The 27,124-nt window shown below is 43.6% G+C and overlaps 2 protein-coding genes across 6 annotated transcripts in view; one reads left to right on the forward strand and one right to left on the reverse strand.

Moving 5' to 3' along the window:
* Window positions 1–971: 971 nt before the first annotated feature.
* GGPS1 (geranylgeranyl diphosphate synthase 1) lies at window positions 972–23,216 on the reverse strand. 4 transcript variants are annotated; one of them, XM_026109858.2, is made up of 4 exons: window positions 23,027–23,216; window positions 18,331–18,426; window positions 7,512–7,582; window positions 972–3,685 (listed from the first exon to the last, which is right to left on the reverse strand). In XM_026109858.2, the coding sequence occupies exons 2-4, from the start codon at window positions 18,398–18,400 to the stop codon at window positions 2,924–2,926; spliced, it is 903 nt and encodes a 300-aa protein (XP_025965643.1). In that variant the 5' UTR covers window positions 18,401–18,426; window positions 23,027–23,216; the 3' UTR covers window positions 972–2,923. The 4 variants fall into 4 exon arrangements, with proteins under 4 accessions (XP_025965643.1, XP_025965644.1, XP_064365308.1 ...); XM_026109859.2 differs by lacking the exon at window positions 23,027–23,216 and adding an exon at window positions 22,845–22,950; XM_064509238.1 differs by lacking the exon at window positions 23,027–23,216 and adding an exon at window positions 22,715–22,760.
* Window positions 23,217–23,503: 287 nt separating this feature from the next.
* The window catches only part of ARID4B (AT-rich interaction domain 4B), a 97,312-nt gene continuing 93,691 nt past the window's right edge, over window positions 23,504–27,124 (forward strand). For both annotated transcript variants that reach the window (XM_064509240.1, XM_064509241.1), the window contains exons 1-2: window positions 23,504–23,804; window positions 24,876–24,937. In XM_064509240.1, the coding sequence (XP_064365310.1) occupies window positions 24,932–24,937 (6 nt within the window). In that variant the 5' untranslated portion in view covers window positions 23,504–23,804; window positions 24,876–24,931. The remainder of the gene's footprint in view (window positions 23,805–24,875; window positions 24,938–27,124) is intronic.

Genomic DNA, 27,124 nt, shown 5'->3' on the forward strand with positions numbered 1-27,124 from the left:
TAGCAATGCATCTCCTTTGAAGGCCAGGAAAAACACTACTGCTTATATTGGAGGAGGCATGGCAACAGAGATCAGCTCTCACACAACTAAATGAATGCTGCAGTCACAAAGATCTCTGATGCTGCTTTAAGGAAGAGATCTTCCTAACATGGCTTCACACCAGGAGCTTGTACTAGGGCTAACATTGGAGAATATGGATGAGGATACATCCTCTCATCTTCTGGCACCAAATATAAGATCTACCTTGACTATGGAACATCATTCACTGCTGATACTTCATGCTTGGTACTTAATGATGCTCTACTCTGTTAACAACTGAAAAGGAAAGATCCCAGGCTCTCCCAACTCTTGAACACATCAGGAAAAACCCGAGAGATCTCAGTTCATTCTAGCCAAGGGGAAGAGCAATGACATTCTCCTTCTGGCATTTTTTGAGATACTAACATTCAAAGCATATTCTGAAGGTATATTAAAAGCCTTAAGGGTGAAGTAGTAATAGAGTTGTATAGTTTGTCACTAGTCTAGCTGCCTTTTTCAAAGAGTACTTTTCCCTTCTTACCTATTTGTGCTTTAAAGGGCCTGCAGGTGGAAAACTTTCAATGTATCTACTCCTAAGTTAATGGAGACATGTTCTACAAGGAACATTATTGAAATAAACACTGGGATGAGTTACTCCAATGGCCAGAGTAAACAAAAAAAAGTGATTACATAGCAGAAATCCCAAATGGTAGAGAAGTTTTAAACAAAAGTAAAAAAAGTTACCTCCTCAGGAAACTGATTACACAAAACTTTACATCTAGCAACTGAACACAACTGAAATGACACTAAGTGCACTTTGCACTGTGTGTATCAGGGATAATATTCTAATAGCCACAAAGACAACAAGGATGTCTTTTACAGTAAGAGTAGGTGATTCCCCTGACAACAGTACAGTTTATTCACTACTTTCCCCAATTTAACATCAGCCGCAATAGTGGTTAGAAACCCCCCCAAGACAGTTTATTTAATAACACAAAATAGACATTGCACTTTGCTGCAGAGAGTGTTTTTCCAGACAAGTTTAAAAACATAAGGCTCATTACTAAGCACTGCAAGTTAAGAAAAAGGAAATATAATTCACTATCATTAACATTACAGAAAATACAACTTTTGCCAACTGTAAGCTATTCAATACCAGCAACCAGGTACATTCAGTGAAAAGGCTATTATTCTGTGCCTAATCACACAGTATTTCATTTTAGAGACAAAGATCCCTCTCAGCATGCAGATAAAAGTGATAGTCTATCATCTGTAACTACATAATGTCTCTGACTAAAAACAGTTATCCTGAATTCTTCCATGGTTGTTAAATACTTTTTGAAGAATCCTGAGGCTGCCCAGGGACAAGCCTTTTTCAATTAGCCTCCTCATTAGGCTACAAAAGTGACTATCCCCATTTTCTAGGTGCAGTAAGTGAACACACATGTAAAACTATCCTTCAACTGGCAGAAGCCAACCACCTCTAGACAATTTTTTTAAATGAGTATACTTGAGCAAACATCATCACAAATAGCACCAATCCCACTTTTGTTCTGAACCATTACCTTTCTACACCAAAGTAAGATTTCAAGTGGCTATGAAGATTAAGGGAACTGAGCCTAGGTAAAGCCAGCACAGCCAAGAAGAAACAAACATCCTTTTGGCTTATGTTTTGTTCAACTTCATATATGGATTTCCATTTCCTCCACAGATAAGCAAAGGTTTTTAAAATCAGGCCCGCTGCAAAACCAGAAATGCAATTTTCAGTTCCAGTTCCATTCAGAATACTTCATTGTTAAGCAATAAGCAACAATACCAAAGTGGTATTATTGCTTGTAAAACAAGGCGCTGTACCTTGTTTTAGACAAAAGTTAGAAAAACTCCCTCTGTAGAGAATCCAGAGAGCAGTTCAGAACAGGAATGTAATATGAATTATGAATCAACTCCTGGAGAAGGTGCTCTCAATTGTAAGCAGAGAGGAAAGATACTTCCCTCAGTTACAGTGCCTTAAAGTTATGTAGTGTGAATCCCATCCCATCCCACCCCTAGTGGCAGCTTGCTATGTTGTTAGCTGCAGTTATGTATACTGCATCATCTAATTTGTAGATTTAAATCCTAGGCTGTGTAAGTGAGTAACAACATATTTGACAGTTTAAAGATATGAAGCCATACAATCTAAGAGCAGAGCTAGAATTGGTGGCAAATTTATGCTTTGTTGATGCAATAGATTTTCCCTAAGGTACATGGAAGTCTTTATCTAGCTACTGCTTCAAACTAAAGATTAGTTTCATTTGGATATAAATTATAACCTTTTATAATTTGTATTCTCCTGAAAATATCCTCAGAAGCTGGATGTGCTATTCCCACTAGAACTTAGTAAGGCTGATCCATCTGTTCTTCACAATTCTGATTTGTAAGTATCAGGCAACATTCATGTAGGCATTAAGGCTGCAAGTACCTCCTTTTGTTACTTAGTCCAGTAAGTTAACTGTATCTCATTGTTTAAAAACACACAAGCCACTCTGGTCAGACAGATTTGATTTAATACGGAATTTCAGCCAGAAACCTACAATAGCCTAGTTAAAGAAATGCTATAACCTATGGGAGTTTTAGGGCTGAAATAATGCCATTGATTGTGTAAAGATCACATTTAGATTCAAGACTTGGTTCAGTTTGAGTAGATCTGTTTTAACAAAGCTATCTGTACACAGTTACAGTTAAGGCTATAGAGATAATAGGTTGTATTTCAGTACTCAGTGACCATACAAAGTATTTCCAGAAGTAATTTCTACAGCCTAGCAATGAGAGAAATAAGAGACTGATTTCACATTTTACATCATCTAAGAACAGTCTGGTTAATTACCTCATTTAAAACAATTATTTGTCCCCAGGAATTAAATAAATGCTAGTTTTCATTTTCTTTGAACATTTTGCTCAAGTGTTCAACTAGTGCTACAAGCTCAGGGTTTCCCCCAAGTGATTCAATTTGTTTATAGGCTTCAGATTCAAGCTCTTTCAGTGTATTCCGAGTGTACTCAAAGGAACCCACATTTTCAAGATAATGTACACAGTATTTTTTTACATCTATGTTCTCTGTCCTTTGACGTAAAATGTTTTGCACCTGAGTACTTTCAGGTCTTGACCAAATTGCATGAATAGTTGGGAACGAGAACTTGCCCTCAGTTAAGTCTTCACAAAAACTCTTGTTTTCACTATATTCTTTGGAGTGTAAGTTGGCATAGTCATCCCTTATTTGGAAGAAGAGACCAAGTGTATTAAGAAGTGGTTTTAAGTCTTTTTTATAGTTTGAGAAGAGCTGCATGAGGCCTACAGCTAATCCAAAGAGACCACCTGTCTTTTGCAGTACCATAGCTTTATATTCAGCTTCCGTAGGACATGTGTAAGTATCCCTCCAGTAAATATCCAAGCCTTGACCTTTATGGAGTTCCAGTAGCTGACGAGTAAAAACTTTAACAGCATCTGGGTGATCAAGGGTTAAAACCTTCTCTAAGCCAAGGAAATACACATAATTAGCACAGTTGATTACTGATGGGATTCCATAGATACTGTGTGCCACTGGAAAGCCTCGTCGTAGCTTTGAGTTATCTTCAATATCATCAACAAGTAGGCTTGCATTGTGCAACATCTCTGTCACTTCAATGATGACCTATTACAAGAAGAGAAAATAATTAAGTCCCACACTAACTTAGCCTCCAATTTTGCAAAACCTTATTTAAAATTGGTAAGGTTTTGAAGTGCAGCATTCCCCATCACTGGAGCTCCCATTTAGATCCATTGTTCTTCTTACTGTCAGTACAGATTTATGATTATCTTCACCTGCAAGTCCCAGATAACACTGCCTGTCTTTTGTAATGTTTTCCAATTCAAAGTGAACTTCCTCTTGTTTCTACTCATCTGTTCCTTTCCACTGCTGCTGCAATCCTTCTAAAATGGGGCACTGTCTAGGAGCTATGCAGTAACTGTTAATATTAGAAACAAATTGAGCTAGCAAGCAAAGAGAGGCAACGCAATGTTGCAATGAGTTTGGATTCACTAACCTGCAGTCTCCCAAAGTCAGTTCTTGGGAGTGTCAGATATCAGCCAAACACATCTGTCATGTAAGCCTTGTTTTGATAAGTGGAGAGAGTTCATCCTTCTTTCCCCAAAACTTTGGGTTATCTTTAGCACTAAGCTCTTAAGACATTGACTACTCTCTCCAAAACACCTGGAGAATTCTTGGCAGAAAAGCAACAGCTACAGTTTCTTTCGGAAAGGTTCTTAAACCCTTACACTTGTTACTGATAGGCCAATATCAAAGACTGAGACACTCAAAAAGCACATCAACCCTGGAGCTAATGACATTTGACTAGAAGCAGTGAGCTGTTCTGAAGCAGGACACTTCAAAAAATAGTTAACATTATATATGGTTTAATTGCACAGTTCCCATCCAAGGAACAAGTATATTCAGCACCTGTTTAAATGGAAATAAGGTTACAGATGTAGAGTTTTGTACTGCATCAGTTCTCCGCAAAACAAATTTGATTAAGGTGTAACTTTGAAGCCAACATGCAATTATACTTGGTAGCTACAAGCTTTGTGCTCAAATGAGTCATTCATCAGAACAACTGCTTCTGAAAAAATACACTAAGACCACTGTTTAAATAGTGGCAAGTACCTAGCATAGCCCTATTTGCTTGATGCTGTAGAAAGTGGTGGAGGGACTTGGCTGCTGCAAGCATTCTTTCTTGAGCCACAAGCCACATTTAGCAGCCACTGTCCTAAAGGTTAAAAAAAACCCAGCAATTGAATTGTTTGCTGGAGATGCACATGACTGCATAAAGAACAGTCATTAGTGCATCTTATAGTTTATCTACCAGTTAGAAGTGAGGCCTGTTTTAACCTGTAAAGAAATACTGTTGCCCATTGACTTTATCATAAAGGGTAGAGTACTTAAAAGCAACTTCATAATATTGTCTGAATATTCATTATAGTCTATTATGTCATTATCAGTACTATGAGGAAGTTCCTCTGTATTTTGCTATTATTTATTCTGCAAATTCCTTGTACAAGCCTACTACAGTATTTTTTGTTAGCCTATTTCATTTTACTCTTGCAGTTTCATGAACTTTTGCAGCTTCCAGACACTTCAGGCTTCATGAAAATAAGCAGTACTTCATGACTATGTTTAAATTATCTTGTGAACTTCCGTAAAAGAAGACAGTGTCAAAAATACTTCAAAGTTGAAAGCAAGAAGAGAAGAGGTTCGGACAGCAGAGAAAGCTTAGTTTCCAGAGGATATCAAGAAGTAGTCTGAGGAAGTAGGAAGACTGGTCTTTATAGTAAGAGCTGAAGAACCAGTGCAGAGTGTTATGCTTTCTTATAACCCAATCCTATCTAATCAGTGGCTGCTGCAGTCTCACCCTGAGACAGCTTTCTACCTTCTTAACTGCAATAGCTTTGATATTTGCTTGAGAGTGTGCTGCCATTTCAGTGCATTAACTTGGTAGAAGAAAGTTAACCCAAACCTGATTTTCTCTAACTCAACAAGGTGAAGCATCTCAGTGCAACATAAGATGAGCACTAGAGATGTTGCAAGTGAAAAAAGGCCACTTCTCTGGAAACAGTGAAATGGTGGCAGCCAATAGTAAAATAGACTTGACTGCCAAGGAACAGTAGCCTCAATTATACTTCCTCTGGGCAAGCTACATGAAGACAGAATGATCAAAAGAAAAGAAAACTTCCCATGGAGGATTTAAGTATGCATCTTACTCTGACACAAGTAAGGCATAGCAGAATTCAGAAGAATAGAAGTTTCCTAACCACGGAATCAAACAGCAAGGACATAGGAAAGTCCTAAAAAGGTTGGGATATGTCAAAAAGATGACTAGAGGTAGTCCCCCAAACTTCCACAATCTAAAGTTATTGAAATTAGTACAATTATGCACAAAAGCAATAACAATTATGGCAAGATACAAATTAGAAGAAACAGGGTCTTATTTTTGTCCTCTGATGACCGGAAGAATGAAAATACAGCTCAGTCACGAACAGCATACATAGTAAAGGAAACATTAAAGCATCAATTTGATTTGTAAAGATAGGTAAAACAAAGGGTCTAAGTTCTCAGTAACTATTACATGATCAGTTTAAAGAGAGAGGCCAAACTAGTAAACTTCCTGTCATGCAGAAGCACTGCAGCTTTAACTATAGTGCATGACAGAAGATTAAGCCCTGTTCTCTAGGTGCTCAGCAAAAGGGCAAGAGGCAATGGTCACAAACTGGAGCATAGGAAATTCCAGCTATACATAAGGGAAAAAATTCTTCACCATCAAACCAGCATTGGAAAACATGCCCAGAAAGGCTGTGAAATCTCCATCTTCAGAGATTTTCAAAACTTGACAAGGCCCTGAGAAGCCCAATGCAGCTATGAAACAAGTGCTGCTTTGAGTGGGAGGTTATCCTAGATAACTTCCAAAGGCCTCGCAATATTAGAATAAGCCCATACATAGTATATACTAAATGGTGTGTTTTAAGTTATATTTGGATATGTAGCTAAGCAAAAAGGATAAAAGTGGCTAACAGGAAGCCAGATGAATGAATTTGGCAAAAAATTTATATGGACTAGGTTAAAAATGCAAATTGCAGGATGAATGCAACCTCTTCTTCCATTGTTTAAATAACTGGAACCACTTTACAGCTTGAGGACTTGAAGTGCCATTCTTAAGCTATCTAACATGGGCTCCTTTACACACACTAAAGGTACTTCTCCTTAGCCATTAGTGAAATTAACACAAGACCAGCTAGATAAGACTGTCAAAAAACACATGGTTATTTTAATTCCTTACATTGTATTGGGTACGGAGAATCTTTCGTACTCTAGAGATACAGCTTGGCAGAACTGTAGTCTAGCCTAAAGGAGAATGTTTCATTTGACAAAGCCATGATGTGCAAATACACTGCCATGCATCTCGCACAGGGACATCCAAGAGGAAAGAGCGAAGGGGAGATCCTACTCTCATGCTTCTCACTAGGGAAAAAGGAGTCTAGACTGTATGATCAGAATTTCACAGTTTCAGGCTCAGAACAATAAGTGGTTTATAAAGGATTTAACTGTTGGCTTTGATATTTTTGTATCAAAATAAGAGATGATCTTTAACTACTGTATTTGGGCAGTTTACAAGCTAACTATCTGGCTTACTTCATACATCTTAACTCAGCATTAATAATAGAAGTGAGTTACAATGGTAATTGCTCACTGACAGCTTAACAGGCTGAACACACTTCAAATGAAGTAGCTATTCTGCCTGAGAAGTCACAGCAGTCTTTACTGTTAAACCAAAGTCAAAGCTTCACAGTAAAATTGTTTTCCTGAAAGCTTAATGTATTCAACAATTAGTGCTTTTAAGATTTCTGATCATTTATGCTACATAAAAATAATTAATTATCTATAGTCTTTCAAGATAGATAACAGCCCTTTAAAAATAATTGGCAGATACCTGTATTTTATCTTCTGGAACATTCAGCCAGTGATTAAAGGCCTGTGACAACTTGGTTCTCACTTGCTTACCTACAATAAAAATATTTTGTTGTAGGCATTTATAAAATCAGATAAAGTCCATTATTAGGGACAACAATTTCTCCATCTCAACAGCTGCCACCAATCTGAGACCAATAAGCTCATCAGTATGATCTCTTCAACTGAGATTTCACTTGAAAGAAGAAAGAAAAAGCATTACAGTAAGTGCCATTTCTTTCCTCATCACATAAAGAAATATTTCAATTGATAGCAGCTTCTGTTTCAAACATTTCATAGTACTATGTAGAAACATTGCTATAAAGCACATTTTCATGTTACTATATTTAGTTTTGGCACTTTTAGTAACTGATTTTCAGCCTGGTGGTAACCTGTACAGATCAGCTTACTGTGAATTAAACCCTAGTTTGCTAGGCACATTGACTTCATCCATTAACAGATCAAGAAGTTTCAACTTGATTCATTGTTAGTTGAAGATGTAGTTTTTTGAACATCTATCTCTCTTCATTTTTAGATCTTCCCCCCCCTACTACTGACATTTGTAAAACAGAAAAGTGACATTTGACACTTCTATTTAAGAACTCTAAAATATATTGACTCTGAACAGAGAGGGAGAGCTTTCCAAGAATTCAGACATTTATCTTGCACCCCAGAAGTCTACCTATAGGTAATAGGATTTGTTCTACTTTGATTCTCAAAGTAGAAATTAGCCAATCACCTGTTTTAGAAGACAGACCAGACCAAAAATCCAATTTTAGTGTTAGAATAACTGTTACTATTCACTCCAGACACACTCTACCTGAAGGTGTTGGTTTTAATACAAGTTAACCTATGTGCCTATAAATTGATGACATTTCTTTTAATAAATTGCCATGGGCTATGGACAGATATTTATTCAAGGACATCTTCACTGATGATCAATATGAAATCAAGTATTAAGCAATCAACCTCTACGCACAGAGATACAACACTACTGAGTTTTAAGCAGCTCAGCTACCTTTAAGATCTGTGAATAATTGCAGGACAAGTTTAGACCCTGCATACATAGCTCACATCAATAAGGTCTATAGAAACCAGCCTTAAACCTCAAAGCAGTGCAACGTAGATAGTGAGTTTTTTAATTACTCCTTTCAAATTCTACAGAGATAGCTTAAGAATGATCCTGCAAAATTAGTACTCATGCTAATGATGGCATCCTGCCCCAAGCACTAAGGAATTTTCAATATCTGACTTTCCCTTAAGTTTCTCTATTGCTGGTGTGACCAGCACATGCAGAACTATATAATAAATGTGGGCAGATTCACTTGCAATGAACCCCAGAGACTAAACTGTGGATTTTTCCTTTTCTAATCAAACCATCACCAGGTGAGCTACAGTTTTGTGATTTAGGATTCTGCAGCAGAAGCACTAACCTTCCTTCCTTACTCAAAGTGCCTCAATTTTTCTTGTCTCATTTCTCAGATTTCCACTGCTTCCTGTCACCACTACCTTTTTGTTAGGAAGACTGGTGAAAGATGTTTCTTCCCCAACATGTCTTGCCCTCTGGCTCTGTCCTGTCAGTCTTCTGCTTGTGTTCTGTCAACTACTTTTAGTAGTTGTGCTCAGTTTTAAGCACTGAGCAATAGCTTCTCACAGGAGGGAGGGATTGCTTTGTCTTCTTAACAGCATCATAGCTTCCTAAGTTTCCCTGGGCAAGCTTGTTCTCTGCCAGGACAGCACATACAGAGGTCAAAAAGAAGTTTCAGAACCAGGTATTTAGAAATTTGAGTTCCCATTTTCACACAGGTAGTCAGAGTTCAAATTAGTTTTAAATACACACTAGAGCACTACCCAAAAGTTTAAAAACCTCTTATGTTAACTAAGCACCAATACTGAATCAAGTTTTAGACCTGTTTTGACAACAGCAATTCCCCCAGATGCTACAAATCTGAACCAGTACTGACATTCAGGCTTCTCCTCCTCCCTTCCCCCACATGGCTGAGTCAGATCAGGGAACTGATCTGGCCTACACACACACAACCACCAATACTGCACAGATGAGGGTTGAAATGCCCTGTTCAGCTGTATCACAGGTTTAATATTTTAAAAAAATTGTTTGAGCTATAACTGAGGAGAAAAGAGACTGCTCAAGAATATTTAATATAGCTTTCAATTATGAACATCTGCTAAACTGTATGGCTTTCCAGGTTCAGCATTAGCAATGTCAGTACATCCATAAAGAAAACTACTCAGATAAGGTATGCTTCCTTTAATATGATATTATCTACAGTTTATTCACTTCTGAATTATATTGATACAGAGAACACCTACTTTTAAATACATTAGGCAGATACTTTTGAATGCATTCCCTAGCAAATAAGCTTATGGAATGCTTGATATTTGTCAACAAGTATTATTCCATTGTGAGGCAGGTAACTCTACTAGTATGCAGTTTATGGACTATCAACACGCACAAGAAATTTAGCATTTTAGCTCCTTAGTACAGACAGCATAGCAAGGCTGTCTAAACACTGACTACTCAAAGAAAAATCACCAACTGAATGGTGAAGCATTCATCTTTGCTCTCATAGGCACAAATTGCCTGCACAGATTTTATTCAGTTTCTCCATTCATCACTATCACATGTCACTACTCTGCTGGTCATTCTGAGCAGGCTATCATAGAACTGGAGAGTACAGTGGTCTAGCTTCTAGAGTTAGAAGTTCTACCTAGTGGACAGAGCTAGCAATAGACATCACTGCAACAAGCTTTTATCAAAGTTAAGCTAAATGTATTCTGTTTAATCTGCTGAAAACTAGGCAGATCAGTAGCTTTTCACTCATGCTGCAAACTACATACTTAGGGCAGCACCCCACTTGGCAGGGATACATAAAAGGGATAGTCCTTTTGCCCTTTCCCATGCTTTTCTATTGACCCAGCCCTCATTAGAGCCTCACTGAGCTAACAACTTATTACCCAGCAAAAAAACGTCCACTTTCTGCTGGGTTAGTTTTTTGCCAACTTCATGTGCTGAGCCTGCTTATGAAATGAGTCTGCCAGAGTTAGTACATGGTAAGCAGCAGATCCTGAGAGACAGAGGAAAGGGAGCAGTGCCCTTTTGGCAAAGCAAGCTGTTAGAGTACCTCAGCTATACTGTACACTTTGATGTTTAGTTCTGTCCTCCAATGGGTTAGGGCTAAGTGAAACAATTCCCTTATCCAGCCTCCCTGCAAAGCTGCAGGAACACTGCAGGCAGCATTTGCTCACTGTTAGAACATAAGCAAAGAGCAGGTCTGTACCTTTAAACTGGGCTGTTGCTTGCAACAGTTTAAGGTCACAGTAGGAACACAACTCAACTTTCTTGTTTCTCAAACCCTTTTAAAACTCATTAATAACTTATTGAACCCTTGGAGAAGAGTTAGACTGCACCTGCTGTTGTAATGACAAGAGATTAGCTAGAATTGCACCACTTAGTGTTGAGAAAGCAGGTTGAAACACTATGCAAGATACCTGTTCTGAAAGATTTCTTCCCAACTCCTAACAATTCACAGAATCACCAAGGTTGGAAGGGACCTCTAGAAATTGTCTAGTCCAACCCCCTGTTCAAAGCACGGTCAAGTGGAGCAGGTTGCTCAGGGCCATACCCAGTCAGGTTTTGTCGATCTTCAAGAATGTAGACTCCACAGCCTCCCTGGGCAACTAGTTTCAGTGTTCAATCATCCTTACAGTTAGTGTTTTATGTTTAAGTAGAACTTGCTGTATTTCAGTTTGCATCCATTGCCTCTCATCCTGTCACTGGGCACCACTGACAAGAGTTTGGCTCTGTCTTTACTCTATCCTGTCAGGTATTTATGTGCTTTGATAAGATTCCCCTGAGCCTTTTCTTCAAGGCTGAAGAACTCTAGCTCTCTCAGCATCTCCTTGTATGAGAGAGGCTCCAGTCCCTTAATGTTCTTTGTGGTCCCTCATCACACCCACTCCAGTATGTCCATGACCTTGTACACTGGTGAGCCCAGCACTGGACCCAGCACTCTAGGTATGGCCTCACCCACTGAGGAGTGGAAGGGAAGGATCACCTCCCTCAATCTGCTGAGAAAGCTCTGCCTAACGCAGCCCAGGATGCTGTTGGCCTTCTTTGCCACAATTGCGCATTGCTGGCTTATGTTTACCTTGTTGTGTGCCAGGACCCCCAGGTTCCTTTCTGCAAAGCTGCTTTCCAGCTGGTCAGCCCCCAGCCTGCACTGGTGCATGGGGTTATTCCTCCCCATAGGGGCAGGACTCTACTTCCCCTTGTTGAACTTCATGAGGTTCCTGTTGGCCCGTTTCTCCAGCCTGTTGAGGTCCCTCTGAATGGCAGCACAACCATCTGGTATATCAGCCACTCCTCCTAGTTTTCCATTGTCTGCAGACTTCCTGAGGGTACACTCTATCCCTTCAGCCAAGCCATTAATGAAAATGTTAATCAGTATTGGCTCTGCATTGACTCCTGGGAGACACCATGAGTGACTGGTCTCCAGCTGGACTTCATGCTGCTAATCAGAACCCTTCGGGCCCAGCAGTTCAGCCACATTTCAGTCCACTTCACTGCCCACTTACAGGTTCAGGACCGGGGACTCCTGAAAGCAAGCCTTACCAGTAAAGACAGAGGTAAAGATGACACTGAGTACCTTGGCCTTTTCTGTCCTCTATCACCAGGTCCCCCACACCACTCAGCAGCAGGCCCTTAATTTTCCCCAATTTTTGTTTTGCTGCCAATATACTTGTAGGAAGGAACCCTTCTTGTCCTTCATATCCCTTACCAGATTCAACTCCAGATGGGCTTTGGCTTTCCTAACCCCAACCCTGCATGGTCAGACACTATCTCTAAACTCCTCCTGGGTCCCTACTTCCTTTTTATGCCAAATTTAGTTAGGAGCTCCTGAATCCTCCACACAGGCTTCCTGCCTCCTTTGTCTCACTTCCTGCATGTCAGTATGGGCTGTTCCTGAGCTTGGAGGTAAGCCTTTAAAGTCAGTTTCCAAGGTTGTCTCCAGCCTTCATATCCCCAACCAGTTCTTCAAGTAGGAGGTCCAGCAGAGCATCTCCCCACATTGGTTTTTCAATCACCTGTGTTACAAAGCCACCACCAATGCATTCCAGAAACCTCCTGGATTATTTGTACCTGCTGTGTTGCTTCTTCCAGGGGTTGAACTCCACCACGAGGACCAGGCCCGTGAATGCAAGGCTTCATCCCATTGTCTGAAGGAGGCCTCATCTACTACTTCCTGATCAGGCTGTCTGTAGCAGAGACCCACTGTGGTGTCAGCCACATTTATCTACTCTCTAATCCTAACCTATAAGCTCTTATCTGACCCAAGGCAAAGCTCCATGCAGTAGCTGCTCTTCTACCTAAAGGGCAACTACCTCTCCTTGCTGTCCCAGCCTGGCCTCCAAAAGAGCCTCCATCCATCCATGCAGCACTCTAATTACATGAACTAACCCATATCTGATATCCCAGTGAAATCATAGCCCTGCAACTGCACAGACTTCTAATCCCTCCTGTGTTTCTCATGGTGCACAATTCTTCTACAGGCCCTTCAGAGTCACCCAGTGTTGGGGACCAAGATAGAATGATGCTGTGTAAGACAGCAGAGAATCTTTAAAGCAGAAAGTAATGATGTGGTAGCTATGATTTGTGGCCAGAATGTGTGCACGTGAGTTGCCAGTGATCATGTGCCTTCTTGCCTACGTGCCAGCAGTCACGGTGTGCCTTCCTGCCTACGTGCCAGCAGCTGTGGTGGGCCTGTCCTTCTGGCCTGTCCTGCCCACCTGCCAGGCATCAGGAGACATCTTCCTACCTATCACAAGATGCCACAATGCCTAGAAGATACTTGAAGGAGTGGCTGAGCTTGATTGCTATATAACCAGCCATTGTGTTTTCAATAAAGGATCTTTGCACTACCCTACCTCAGGTCTGTGTCGTCATATGCCACAGACCAGTCCTGTGGATTCTCCAGAAAAAGTGAGACAGCTCCCTCCATAATGCTACCCTCCCAGTACCTTCCTTTGGGTGTATACATCCAGGGTGGGCTCCCTTCCCAGCCCTGTTTTGTTGATCAGAAGGTCCCTTGTCCACATCTGCCTGCACCCTTTGCTTTCCAATCCACCATTGCATTCCTTAACTGTGGGTAGTCATCTCCCTCCCATCATTCCTACTTTAAAGCTCTCCTCACCAGGTTGGCCAGCTTGTTAGCAAAGATCCTTCTGCCCCACTTAAGCAGATGGATTCCCATCTTCTTCCTAGTAGTCCTCCATCCTCAAAGAGGGTCTCATGAACATAAAAAACCAAATCCCTGTTGCCAACACCAGCTGTTCAACCAGTTGTTGACAGGCAGGATCAAACTACTCCTCAAGCCCTTCCCGCCCAGTGGTAGGATCCAGAAGAAAAATCACCTGGTCTTCCACACCTTTGCTCCAACAGCCACGTAGTCATGCTTGATAAAGCTCCAGGTCTCCCCTGGCAGTATCCATTAGGGCTCATGTGGTAGGGCAGCAGGGGTAAGTAATCTGAGGACCAGACAAGCCTCAGCAGTCTCCCTGTAATATTCTAGAACCAATCTGTCTGCAAACAGGACACCTCCATGGAGAGCAAGTCATGTCAGCAGAGGGGAGTTTGTCCCCCGCAGAAGAGAGTATTCTACTACTTTTCACTTGCTGCTTTCTCCTGGTGCTCCTGCAGTGACTCCAGTCCAGATACTTTGTCAGAGCTTCCAGAGCACTGAACCCATTAGTGTAGTTGCAAATCTGCAGGATGGAAGACAAGCCTTCCTCCTGGTGTCAGAAGTTATGAGCTTCCAGTCTTCGCCATTGCAGGACTCCGTTTGCCAACCCAGTAAGCAGATGGCCTGCTCCTCCTTCAGTACAGTTGGGGTTCAGGCTCTTGTACCTGCAGGGTCTTGCAGGAGATCCTGTCAATCTCTTATCTCTGACACTGTACAGAGGGGATCTAACTGGGGGATCTGCTAACCCCTTCCTGCAGCTCCTGTGCTTAGTCACACTGATTTTACCAGCACACAGCTCCAGCAGGCAGGGACCACCATTTCCCTCCAGCCCAGTAAGGGGGCCAGGCATCCTAAGACTTGTGGAGCTGCAGCCTTCCCCTCAGGAGCTCAGCTTGAGTCAAGGCCTCTGATGTGCCAGGGTCAATTGCTCCATTTGTGGGGATCATGCCCTGTGGTGCATCACTGCCATTGCTAAGTAAACATACACTGTCCTCAGCAGTTTCTGGCTCCCTTCTGTGCAAACTGCTGTATGGACAGCTGCATCTGTTGGTCGTGCCCTCTTCTAGAAGATGCATCAGAAGACTGAGCCAAAAAAAAAAAAAAAAAAAAAAGAAGTAGCTACTGAAATGAACAATGTATTTTAGTAGGTTTAAGGGAGACTACTGTCATTCAAAGAAAAGCATCAACTCAATCTTGCTACTGCTCAACTCCTTCAGTGAGCTGCTTCAGTTCATCAACACCACAAGAGCTGAGAAAAGAATACCAGTCTTTTCATTGTTTAGCAAGCTAAACAGGCCCGGCAAAGGGCATAACCAAGATCAGAGCAGTGAACAGGGAAAGGCAGAGGCAGATTTGGATCAGAAATTGGATCAGGAGCTGCCCCCTTCAGTAGCAAGCTGTTGATCACCTCAGTTTCACTGCAACTCCTTACACTCTTTAATGCTGCTTAACCAGCTACCATTGCTGATTCAACCACTCCAAGAAAAAAGGTTCTTCATTCATCATCTATATGAATAAGGCTGTTCAAGATGGACCAAATCACTGGTATTTGTGAAAGTTAGTTCTGTTTATTGACCAGTCCAAGGGACAACACTGGACTAAACAGAACATTGCTATAAGCTGGTATGACAATTTTATGTTCCACCAAAGAGATTTCACAAGAAAATTACTGTTTTGAAATCTATATTCTCTTAAGCACTATACTGTTAGTGAAGGAATAAACATTAGTTACCCTACTAGTTAATATAGCAACATAATACAAAAGTTTAAGCTATCAATATACTCTCTCTATCCTAGTGTTACAGAAGTCAAAGAAAATCAGATAATTTTAATGGGATGAGACTTAACAGTAACAATTCGTGCCAATACTTAAACTCTAATGAGAAGCAGAGTAACTAGCTTCCTCTTGTACTGAGGGATAAATCCTTAAAATTTTTATATTAAGTTTGTGTTCTTACACTACAGAACATCAGCAGACACTTGTTTTCCAACCACGCTTACCAACAAACTAGTACACAATCCCTTTTTTCTAAGTAACAAAGGGAATTTGACATGTATCTCAAATTCCTTAAAGTTCTTACAGGTTGCTGAGCCATTTGGAGAGTTGTTTTTTAAAGAGCCTTACAAGATAAACTACTAGACTATTCTAGGGCCACACATACCTTTGACTCTCAGCCAAGCTTTCTCCAGAAGCCCCTCACAGCTTTGTCATGTAGTAAGGGTGTAGTTAGACAAGATAACAAGCTAATCTAACATAGAAACAGCTCTTTGTCCCCCACCCTTGTGACAGCTCACTAACAGGAGAGAAGATAATTAACCTTTTTACTGCACTAGTTTTCTTGGAACAGGTTAGGTGATTGATACTACCTAATCATTTGGTTAGGAAGCTGAAAACTGGTACCTGTTAAGAAGTGGGAGAATATTGCCAGGAGCATAAGGAAGAGGGAATGAAACTGCTTCTTTCAGCAAGAGCTTGTTAGATTAGCTCAGGCATCTCATCTGGGCTCCACCTTAATTACAAACAGCTAGTATATTCCCTACCTTTTCCTCCTGATGGCCAAGTCTGCATAAGTAATTGACTCCTAACTCTGTAGTTGGCACAGCTGATTTTTGGGCAAAGCCACAGTGTTTCAAAAAAACAGTAAGCATCCAGCTGCATGATTTCACAAACCCTCACTTGCTTCCACTGTTAGTACAAGCTTGCTGCAGGCACACAACTTACCTGCTTGGCTTAGAAGTTTTTCCTTTTGGATTGTGCCATCAGTTTTGCATGGAAAGAAATGGATAATTTCTTTCACCCTTTTCCAAATCATTAACACATTGATCTTTGATGTTAGTGTAAAGTGGACAATCAGACTTACAACACTTTAGTAGGATAGGATATAAAATGCTTTCACTGCCCCTTAGCAAAGCACTGCATTGTATAACCATGCAAAACATACATGCATGCACAGCACCGCCTAGCACATAGCCTAGCACAGATACAAGTTCTGATGGAAGTTTGTAAAACCATCAGGTTAGAGTAATGAGGACTGAACTCACAGGTTAGAGGAATTTAGCATAGGAGTCAAGGTAGAAAGGTTAGACAAATATCCCAGATGCATCATTTAAAATGAAAGGCTACTTGAAGAGCTTTTAGTGCAACACTTATGCCAATGGAAGCTTTTTTGTCCAAATACTATTGCCCATTTTCTACTAGGAAGCTGAGCTTCTTTTTCTCCCCGCCAGTAGCTACAATACCTTGAAAATTTTAGTAGATAAAGAGGAAGAATAATATACCTTTGTTATACTAAAGAACCTAACCAGACAACACTCTTAAAAATGGTATTAGAGAAAGGTACAGCTTTTCTTCAGGTCCAGCTCTTCCAAAGCTATGTATAATAGGTCAGATTCATTCTCAGGGGATTATTCTAGCAAAATCACCACCCAGTTTAAAATGCCCACATGGAAAATACTGCAAGGAAACAGGAAGCAAACTTTCTGGCATTCAAAAGGAACATTACTGCCAAATTCTTTCCTTCTACTATTTTTCAGCTCAATGTGGACAAGATCGTGCTGTGTTTGTAGATGTGAATAATGAAATTCATTAGGAGCAGGTTAGAGACCCACTCTGCTGACATATACGTCTTGTTGCAAAAGTGCAAGAGCCACTTACTACTGTGACTGTTTCTGTATGCTACTTGTCCAGACAGAAGGGCCAATCCCCACTCAGATATTAAGGAACATAATTCTGACCCAAAAAGTATTTACCATATTTTCTACCTTTCTGAACTCCACCAGTATAAGACAGAAATCAATAATGCAACAGCCCCAATGACACAAACTAGTTCCACTATTATTTCCACAAAACTAGTCACTTTGATAGCTTGTATGGTCTTTCCTGTTCAAGGGCACAAGTAAAAGCCACCGCATACAACACGGTTATTTGCTCAAAGATGCTTCTGAGATGCATACCTACACAGTAGCTCTCTATCAACCTGGCTCCTGAATTCTACCAAAATTGCTACTGTCCTCAGAGGCAAAGCTTCATTTGAATGTGTTACTAGTTGCCTGACACCACACAAGGACTGGCTGATCCTCTCACAAGTGAAGCAAATCCAAGGAGAGCTGAGATTGGCCATAAAAAAAAAATCTGGCTCTACACATATCAGTAACAAGCTGCAGAAAAGAAGCAGGCTCTTAAACACAAAAAACCCCACAACACACACCATGAAGCAAGCAGATAATCTTAGTGCTGACTATGTTTCATTCTTCAAGAATGGGACCAAGTCTTCAGTACTTGCTCTTACTAGTTTTAAAAAGTAGCAGGTCAGCTCCTCTGAATGGAGAACTGGGTAACTGAAGGAGGAGAGATACTGCAATCTCATTAAAAGGGCTAGTTTTCCAAAAGGAGCAGAGAACAAATAATGAAGAATGTTACTTTTAATTACTCTTAAACCCACAAATCAAGAAAGGTTAAACTTCTGGACTTATATTTCTTAAGACAAAAATGCTATAAAAACAATTTTGATATTAAAACCAATTCAGTAACAGGAAACTTGCCTGGTAGTTGAAGTAAATACTGGTATGGCTCTAGAAGGATTCTTTTAGATGTTTCATCCATTCCATCCATTTCTTTATTTCATAAGAGGTAGTTCCCTGTTAAGAAGAGTGTTGTTAACATTGTTGAGATCAAAGAATCAGGGAAGTAATAAAATACATCAGCATGCAATTCAGAAAAACTAAGCTAACTTAGCTAACTTCTAGAGTAGGTGCAAATACTCCTTTGAACATGACATCTTCAGCAATTATCACCTTCATGACAATAGTTTTCTGAATGTCATTTAGACAAGAAACAAGCATGTTTTAAATATAGGATTTTTTTATTTTTTATTTTCAAGAAATAGTTTAAACCAACTCCTAGAGTTGTAAGGTTCACTTTGACTTCTAATAGAAGTTAGGAACATTTGAAGAGAGGCATTCACAACAACTAAGCCTCACTATATACCTTCACAGAAGGCACTTGGCATATATGAAAACTCATATAGGCACTAGAGTTCTCCAAATGCTTTCCCTAACCAAAAGTTTAGATTGCCTCAGTGTAAGGTATATTTTCTGATCTTAGGCATCCATGCAAGTTGAGCACTGGCTTGAGTTTTATCAAAGAATTTTTTGATCCTGTTTTAAAAGGCAGAACAGGAATATACTACTTTCTTCCCTTTAAGACGTATTCAGACATCTTCACACTTTCCCATATTAAATACATCATATACTCTTATGAATCTTTTAGGATTCATTCCCTTCATACTTCATCAGTTATCTATTGATTGTTTTTCAGTTCACATACCCTTTAGTCACTTATGTTTGCATTTTTTCAGGCTGTTTTCAATCATAGATTTTTCTCTCCTTTCACCTCTAGCCTTCCTTGCTGCACTGCAGATGCAGCAGCTCAAAACAATTCTTCTAATGTCATTTTAAGACAGGAACTGCAGCAGTAGCATAAAGTCTCATGCTACTTCAGCATCATTTCTCAGCTGTTTAGCAAGCATCTTGAAAAGCATGTACCTTCCCCCCTGGAGCAACTGAATAGTATTGTAAGTTATCAAAAATGTCACTTTAAAGCAGTTCTTGTATTAAGTATGGACGGATACATTCTTAATATATATACATTAAAGGGAATGGTTAGTACCAGTGGAATAAGTGTTCCACACCTGCCCAAATAATCCAGCAATGTAGTTTCCCCTCCACAATTAAGGGGATCACTATTAAGATCACTGCTTCCTCTCAAGATACCTGGACCAGCTGGCATTCCTCAGCATTTCATCAGCTTCTCTTCTGCAGCAGCTTATTCAGTCCCTATCTACTCCCATTCCCACCCTCCTGCCTCATAAGTATTTGTAGCAGCTCAAACTGAGGAAACAGTCCACATGAATAATTATTTTCCAAGCTTAAGTCTAGATCAAGTCCTTCATTTGGTTCACTACTTATATTTGCGTAAGCTGTCACAACTTCAGAGGCAAGAGGGGCTGTTTAAGCAAGCACAGTTGCCAGAGAAACACTCATAAGACTGTACCTTTTGGGAAAGCTTTGCATAGTTTTCCCTCAGTAATGCCACAATAAGCAGTACAGCCTTTCCATCTTATCTGATGGAAACCTGATGGAAATCTGACTTCTTTAAGTCAGGTTTATTTAACACCCAACTCCATTTTTGTCAGCTTACTGGTATAACTGAAGGCATAGGAACTGCCTTTGAGCCAGCACTGCCACTGAGAGTCAGCTGTGAAACTGCACCCTCATACCTCCAAGGTAAGTCTTAAAGGACTTACGTGAGGAAGCATAATCAAAAAATGTTATCATAATCCATGGCCAGATGTTTTGAACAAAGAAATTTGTAGAGAAGGATATAAGGAGACACTACCAAGTTAACAACTCTCCTGTGACTACTATCTGCCAAAAAGCCACACAGCTAGTTTAGAACTGAAAATGTTTAGCTATCCACAGAGCTTCCCGTACCTAAACAAGCAGTCTACAATAAGCATGCATGATAGTATCACTAAAGCACTTAAGACTGAAGTCTTTCCCAACAAACTGCCTAAAAGTAAACGTTAAAATTCTTCCTTTGCCCTCAGGGGCTGAAAGGGTTTCTCTCGACTGTGAGAGAGGGAAAAAAAAGAATATTCAGGATCCCTCACCAACTTGAAACAGGCTGGTATTACACCACATTGCCAAATTAAATCCCTAGCCTTTTAGTGCTGAACTGATAGGAGTCTCCTGTATTAATTTCTGAAACGCTGCTTATCTGCAGAAAATTAGCCAGACACTTTTCCCTGCAAGGGCCTAGATTTGCTTCCCTTTTTCTTGAAAAGAAAGAAAAACACCCCAACAGACAACAAATGGTTGGCAACTTAGCTTAAATGACCATAGCTAAGCCCTTCTAGGCCATTATGCTACCTCCACATGAAATGGTAGGTAACCTCTGCTAAGGGAAAGAGAAACAGTCTAATCATTCATAAGAAAGCTACATGTCTAACAGACACAGCAAAAAAACAAGAACAGCAATCAGAACCCCCCAAAATTATATAAGAGGGACACTTGATAAAGAAATATGTAAATGAAGGTGCTTAAAGGCCAATCAGCAAAAATACCATGAAGTATGAGACAAGACAGAGCAGTAATATTACTGCTCTTCGCAGAGAATTCCTACATTGAACACACTGCAGGAAATTCTTGATATTAAGGGTTTCCTGCCTAGGCAGCTGATCAAGTTACTACAGAAGTCACACCATTACAAAGAGTCCTCTCATTTAAGAACTTCTGAAGCAAGATCTCAATCAACACCTCAAAGTAAAATTGCAAGAATCTGAACAATAAGTGAAAGGGAATGTAAGGCCTTTCATTAATGGAAGTGCAATCTTGCATGTATGTTTATGCAGAAGATTAAGGCAGTTAAAGCAGTTTTGCTTAGTTCAGTTTCCTTTTAAACTGTACACACTTCCTGCATGTCAATTAACACAAGGCTTTATTTTTTTTCTCAGCTATTTCTCAGTAGCTCCATATAAGCATACTCTAGAACAGCTGTTATGGGTATAGTCCATGCAATGATAATAGACAGCCCACAGAACTCTTTTGAACTGCAACATACTTTAATGATCCCATTGAAAACACACAAGATGCTAGAAAAGGGCAGTAGTATGGGCTTCCAGAAGTGGGAACTACTAAGATAATAATTGAAGTAGTGATCCATAAAAAGCTTTCCAAAGAGGAGACAAGTTACATTAGACCTAGGTTATACTTCAGTAAAATCTTCACTTTCAAACTTAATAAACAGCTTCTCACTCCATCCCTTCCATCCCATTCTACAGAATATTCTCCACCCCCCCACTCCCAATTGGTGAGATAAGATCGCTGCAGTGTTCCAGGTTACATGTACAACTAACAGAAAAAGGTACTTTAAAAAGCTGCATCATCCCAATGGCTCCATTCACAGCACAACTGCACAGAAAATAAAAGAGTCACCAAAGGAGCAGTGAACTGCATTGCAAAACCAATCAGCCAGAAAGTTAAGTCAGCCTCATCACAGAGCATAGTTCAGAGACACTGGTTTCATTGTAACTAAGGAAAAAAGCCCCAACACGGGGGGAAGCAGGGGTGAGGTTTGTTTCAGAAGGAATACACAGATACCATTGTGAATGCATGCTGTGTCAAAGAGGCTATCGAGGCTCTTAATCCAACTGGAATCTGGACAGGATGCTTGTCATCCTCATTCACATTCTCACTGTAATTAGAAGAGTTCTTTTTAAACCCCTCCTAGACTGATACTGAGCAAAACCATGTCGCACTTAAAGTAGGCAACATCCCACAGGTGGAACAACGGCGGTAAGCTGCCCCACAGCAGCAGCTAAATAACTATTTCCACAGTTGCAGGGTTGAAGTATTAAATTGCAACGCAGCAGCACGCATATGGGAAGAGCGTAAGTTACCGGCTGACCCAAAGACAGCGAACCGGCAGAGACCGGAGCCGTGTCTCCTCCAGAATCGCTTCTCAGATTAAAATTCAGATTTCGCAAAGAACGTGAAGTTGTTAACTTGCTAGCAGATGCCTGGACTCCCCCCCGCCAAGTCATAATCAAACCAAAGGGAACAGCGTTCGCTTTTCAGAGTTTAATACAAGAACCGTAAACGCAAGGGAGGCTGCAGAACCTCTCTGAGGTGCTCCCACAACTCCGAAGCGGGCAGCACAGCCCCACCAGCGCCATTTTAGAAAAAACAAGACCGACAGCGCACCGAGGACTCCCGGCTCCCCCTCCCCGCCGTCCACCCCCATTCCCTGCCCCGCGCGGGCGGCAGCCCCAGCTCGGCCGCCGGGAAAGGAAGCGCCGCCCGCCGCGGCGCCGCCCTAGCCCCGCAGCCGCTCCGGCAGCCCGCGCCGGCGCCGCCCAGCACTAACGGCGGCCGCAGTCGCCGGCTTCAGCCTCCCCTCGCGGCTCTCAGCCCCTTCCCGGCCCCTTCCAGGCAAGCCGCCAGCCCCGCCTGGGCGGGGCGGCGGCGGGACCCGCTCCCCTCCCAGCCACGCTCACCCTCAGTGGAGCCCCGCCGGAGGGGAGGGGAGCGCCGGCGCCTCTGACGAGCACAGCCCCCTCCCCCGCAACGGGCAGCGAAGGCGCCTCCCACCAGTAACGGTCAGCGACCGCGGAGGCGGCGCGAGACAGCGCCGGGCAGCCACTCGCGCCCAGCCTCAGACCCGGCAACCGCCGCTCACCTCGTCGTCGCCTTCGCCGCCAGCCGCACCGCGCCCCTCTCTGCTGAACGGCCTCCGCCAAGACTGGCGGCGGTAGCGGCAACGACACCCGGCGAGCAAAGCACCGCCCCCTTCCGCTTCGCCGGCCGCCACCTTCCCCTCTTGGGGGGAAAATACGCCACCAGAGCCCCACTGCGCAGGCGCCAGCTCCGCCCCGGTTAATTAGCATTCGGCTTGGGCACCGCCCCCTCTCGGCGCCTGCCCGCAGTGCACCCTGGGATATGTAGTCCGGCTCGCGTGCCAAGCCGCATCTCGAGCCCTGGCGGGCGGCGAGGGAAGAACAGCAGCACCCATGAGACTCCTCGGCGCCGAGTCTCAGTTTCCATAGAACTGGAGAAAAATGACGTCAGTATTTCCGACGCGGCAGCCAATGGGGCAGAGGGAGGGGAGGGCTTTGCAGGCTGGGGCCCAATGGAGGAGGCGGGGAGAGGGGCGTGCCCTCCCTCCGTCCGTCCGTCAGTCAGTCAGTGCGGGAGGGGGAGGGGGACCGAGAGGCTCCGAGCCGAGCCGAGCAGAGCAGTCACCGCCGCCACCGCCGGGTCCGGGCCGGGCGGATCGGCCCCGCCGCACGCAGTGCGGAGCAGCCGCCGCCACAGCCGTTGCCGGAGCGTTGAGCGGGGGCTGAGGCCGGGCGAGGGGGTCCGGAGCTGCGAGGAGGCTTCGCCCCGCTCCCGTCCCTCCCCCCCCGGCTCGGGTCAGGGGAAGCAGCGGGCGGGCGGGCGGGCGCCGCGGAACAAAGGTAACAGCGACGAGCGGCGCAGAGGGCCGCGGCGGCGGCGGGGGCCGCGCGGGGCCGGGGGGGCGGCGGCGGCGGCGGCGGCGACGGCGGGGCGTGCGTGCCGGGGGGAGGGGGGCGGTTGTTTTTCTCCTCGGAGTGAGACTGCGGCGGGACTCGCCGATCCTCCCCCCCCGCCCCAGCACCCGGCGGCCGCGGGGCTGGGGGGGGGATCGGGAGCCGCCTGCGTGCGGGAGGCACCGGCGGCGCCGCCAGTCCCCCTCGCCCGCCGGCGGGGGCCGGCGCCCCCTCCTCCACGTACCCGCTCCGCGTCCCCGCCGAGCGGGTCGGGCCCCTCGCTCCCCGCCCCCTCCCTCGCCGTCCCCACTCCCTTCTTTTCTTCTTCTTCCTTTTCTTCCCCTCCGCCGCGGCCCTCCCCCCTCCCGGGCCCGCTGCGCCGAGCTGGGGAGTTGCGGCTGTTGCTGCTGAAACTCCTGCCGCGGAGTCAGCGCTTTCCTTTATTTGGGGGGGGGGGGGGGGGCGGAGGAGCCGCCGCCGCCGCGATCCGGAGCCGCAGCCCCTACAAAAGCGGGGGGGGGGGGGGCGGGTGCCCCCCGCACCCCCGTGCCCCGCGGCGCGCGCAGACGCTCCTCTTCCTCGTACAATGGAGGAAGAGCCTCCCTCCACCCCCGCTGCCTTCACCCTCTCCGGCGCCCCGCGGCGCAGCGGCGGGGGCCGCCCGGGGCCCCGCCGCCGCCCGGCGCCGTGGAGGGGGCGCAGCGCCCCACGGAGGCCGCCGCGGCCGCCCCCCGCCGCGGCCGCCGGGGCGGCTGGGGGTGGGTTGTTGTTGTGGCAAGTTTCTCCTCCTCTGACAGAAATGGCGTCAGCGGCAGCGGGCGCAGGGGAAGCCGCGGCGTGCGGGAGCCGGGGGGGCAGCGGCGGCCGGCGAGGCCGGGGTGGCCGCGGGGGAGCGGGCGGCGCGGGGGGCTCCGGGGGCGGCGGGGGGAGTTTGGGCAGGAGCCCGGCCCCCCCATTCCCTCCCCGCGCGGTGCGAGCGGCTGGTGCGGTGCCTCAGCGCTTTGTTTTACACTCCAGGTCCAGCCTCGGCCGCTCGGCCCCGATCGCGGCTCCTACCGCAGTCTGAGCTCATCATGAAGGTAAAGCTCCCGCTCGTGTGCGGGGAGGGGAGGGAGGGAGGGATACGCGGAGAAATGCTGTCCTGTCTGTCAGTCCGTCTGTCCCGGCCCCGGCGCGGGGCTCGGGGCTGGTGCGGATCCGGACTGCGGGCTGCTTCGCCCCGGTGCCGTGTTAGCGCCTCGGCTTCTTCGCTGGTCGCGGGGCGGGTTTTGCTCCGCCGCGTTTTGCTGGGGAAAGTGCAAGTTCGCTGAGAGAGGGCTGTTCTCCTCCAGAAACATTGTTTGCGGGAGAATAAGGACATGGCTGCCTGGGCTCAGCTCGCTTCATGGAAGAACCGGGGACAGTCACCCTGCTTGAGAAAGTAATGTTGCAGGGGAAATGCTGGCCACACAGCCGCGTTTCTCTGAATAGAGAGTAAAGGGTAGATTTACTTACTTTCTGTTCGTTAAGAGGAGTTTTGCTGAAGGAATAATCTTGATCTGATCAGGGAGGGAGCATGTGGGAGATTCTGTGCAGCAAAATGATTGCTGTAAGGTGCAAAAAGATTTTCAAACAGGTTTTAATTTCCTTCTCAGTGCTGTGTACTATCCAGGTACACAACTGTCACACAGTGAGTGCACTTTTCTTCTTTTAGGCCTTTCTAGACCCTTGCTTTTTGGGCAAGTTTTATAGAAAAAAAAATCTCGGTGGAATAGAATGATTTCTTTTACGTGTGGCGAAGAACCATGCACCTGAAAGTAGCTTTTAAGAACTGGGATTATTAGTTCTTTTAGCATTTTGCTGCTGATTTCTTGCTTGAGCTGCTTTTTTTGTTACCCCGACCCCTAGGCTGTCTAATCCAGATCCTGGCTATGCTGGGCTGCAGTAAATCTTTCAAAATACTATAAACTGTATCAAAAGTAATGGTTATAAACCTATGATACATCAGTTCATTGGCATTCATCAATAAAAAGAGTAGTATGTATATGGAGTCTTGCACTATTGGAGTTTTGCTACCGTGTATCCCTGTGTGTATTATGTAAAATACATATCCCGTACTGTACTCACTGCTGGAAATGGTAGATGATATGGACTGTTTTAATTTCTACATTGATTTTATTTTACTAAAAGCAGCAAACTCAGTGTTTTTGTCTAGCTATTAAAGGTTCAGCATGTTTTGCTTACTGTGGTGACTTAATGACAATATCTTAAAAAAAAATCCTGCTTTAATTGCCCTCTGTTTTTTCTTTAGTAAGTGTTAAGATCTAAAATGCTGTGCACATCTTTCCCATTAGAAGTAAACTATTTATGAATTTACAAACAACAGGCTGTCAATGTAGTATGATGTGGAGCTTCCGAGATGTGGCCCATTGCCTAGTGGGGATGCAGGAGATGGAAGCAAGGGAAACAGGAGCTTTTTTTCCCCACAAGCAAAACCACTTATTTAAATGACAGCTAAATTTACATACATTTCTAATATTCTTTTTCCATGTAAACAAATCCTGTGGTTACCATAGAGATTAGGTTCAGATACTCTGATTATAGAGACATATAAATATGTAGATAGACAGTTGGGAGGATGAGGAGGTCGGATCACAAGTGGGAATACAAAGCATTCTGTGAAATAGTGATAGAGCCCCTCTTCAGGCTGAACTGAATGTGTAACAAATGCTTAAATTTAAAGTAACAAAGAAAGAAGCCTGTTAATACAGTCAGACTTTAACAAAAGCTCTCAGTTTATTTATTCTTTGATAGGATTTGTGATACTATTGTGTTTTTATTTATTTATTTTTTAAATCTGGATAAATTCTGCCAGTCTGTAATTTCAGCAATATGTTTGCGTTGAGCGTTAAACTCGTATACGGTTGAGGTAGCTCCATGCAGTTTATTTCCTTTGCTTCTAATGTTATGTGAGGTTAATCTGTGAGTCATTACACTGAAAGTTTGTTTAGTTATTACAATGAAACTTTTAACAGAATTGTAGCTCAACAGAAATTTCTAAGATTTAACTTTTTTTTTTAATTAAGATTTTAGGAGTAATACAGTGCATCATGTCTTTCTGCCTGGCTTAAATTTTGTAGTTTATTTTCTAAGCTTGCAAGGATACACGTTATTCTAATCAGAAGGAATGAGGGAGAGTGCTCAGAATAAGTAATATTGCAGCAAAGTAACATTGAATACAGCAGATCAAGATACTGTTTAAATATGACTGTTTTTGCATGCATTTA

This window comes from Dromaius novaehollandiae, chromosome 3 (genome assembly GCF_036370855.1).
Source record: "Dromaius novaehollandiae isolate bDroNov1 chromosome 3, bDroNov1.hap1, whole genome shotgun sequence".
Lineage (NCBI taxonomy): Eukaryota > Metazoa > Chordata > Aves > Casuariiformes > Dromaiidae > Dromaius > Dromaius novaehollandiae.

What these genes read in the sequence shown, in the direction of transcription:
- GGPS1 (XM_026109858.2), bottom strand. Translation starts at nt 18,400, where the DNA reads ATGGATGGAATGGATGAAACATCTAAAAGAATCCTTCTAGAGCCATAC. An exon ending in GTATTTACTTCAACTACCAG is followed by an intron (nt 7,583 to 18,330) that starts GCAAGTTTCCTG and finishes TTTTTATTGTAG; the next exon opens with GTAAGCAAGTGAGAACCAAG. An exon ending in TTCCAGAAGATAAAATACAG is followed by an intron (nt 3,686 to 7,511) that starts GTATCTGCCAAT and finishes TTCTTGTAATAG; the next exon opens with GTCATCATTGAAGTGACAGA.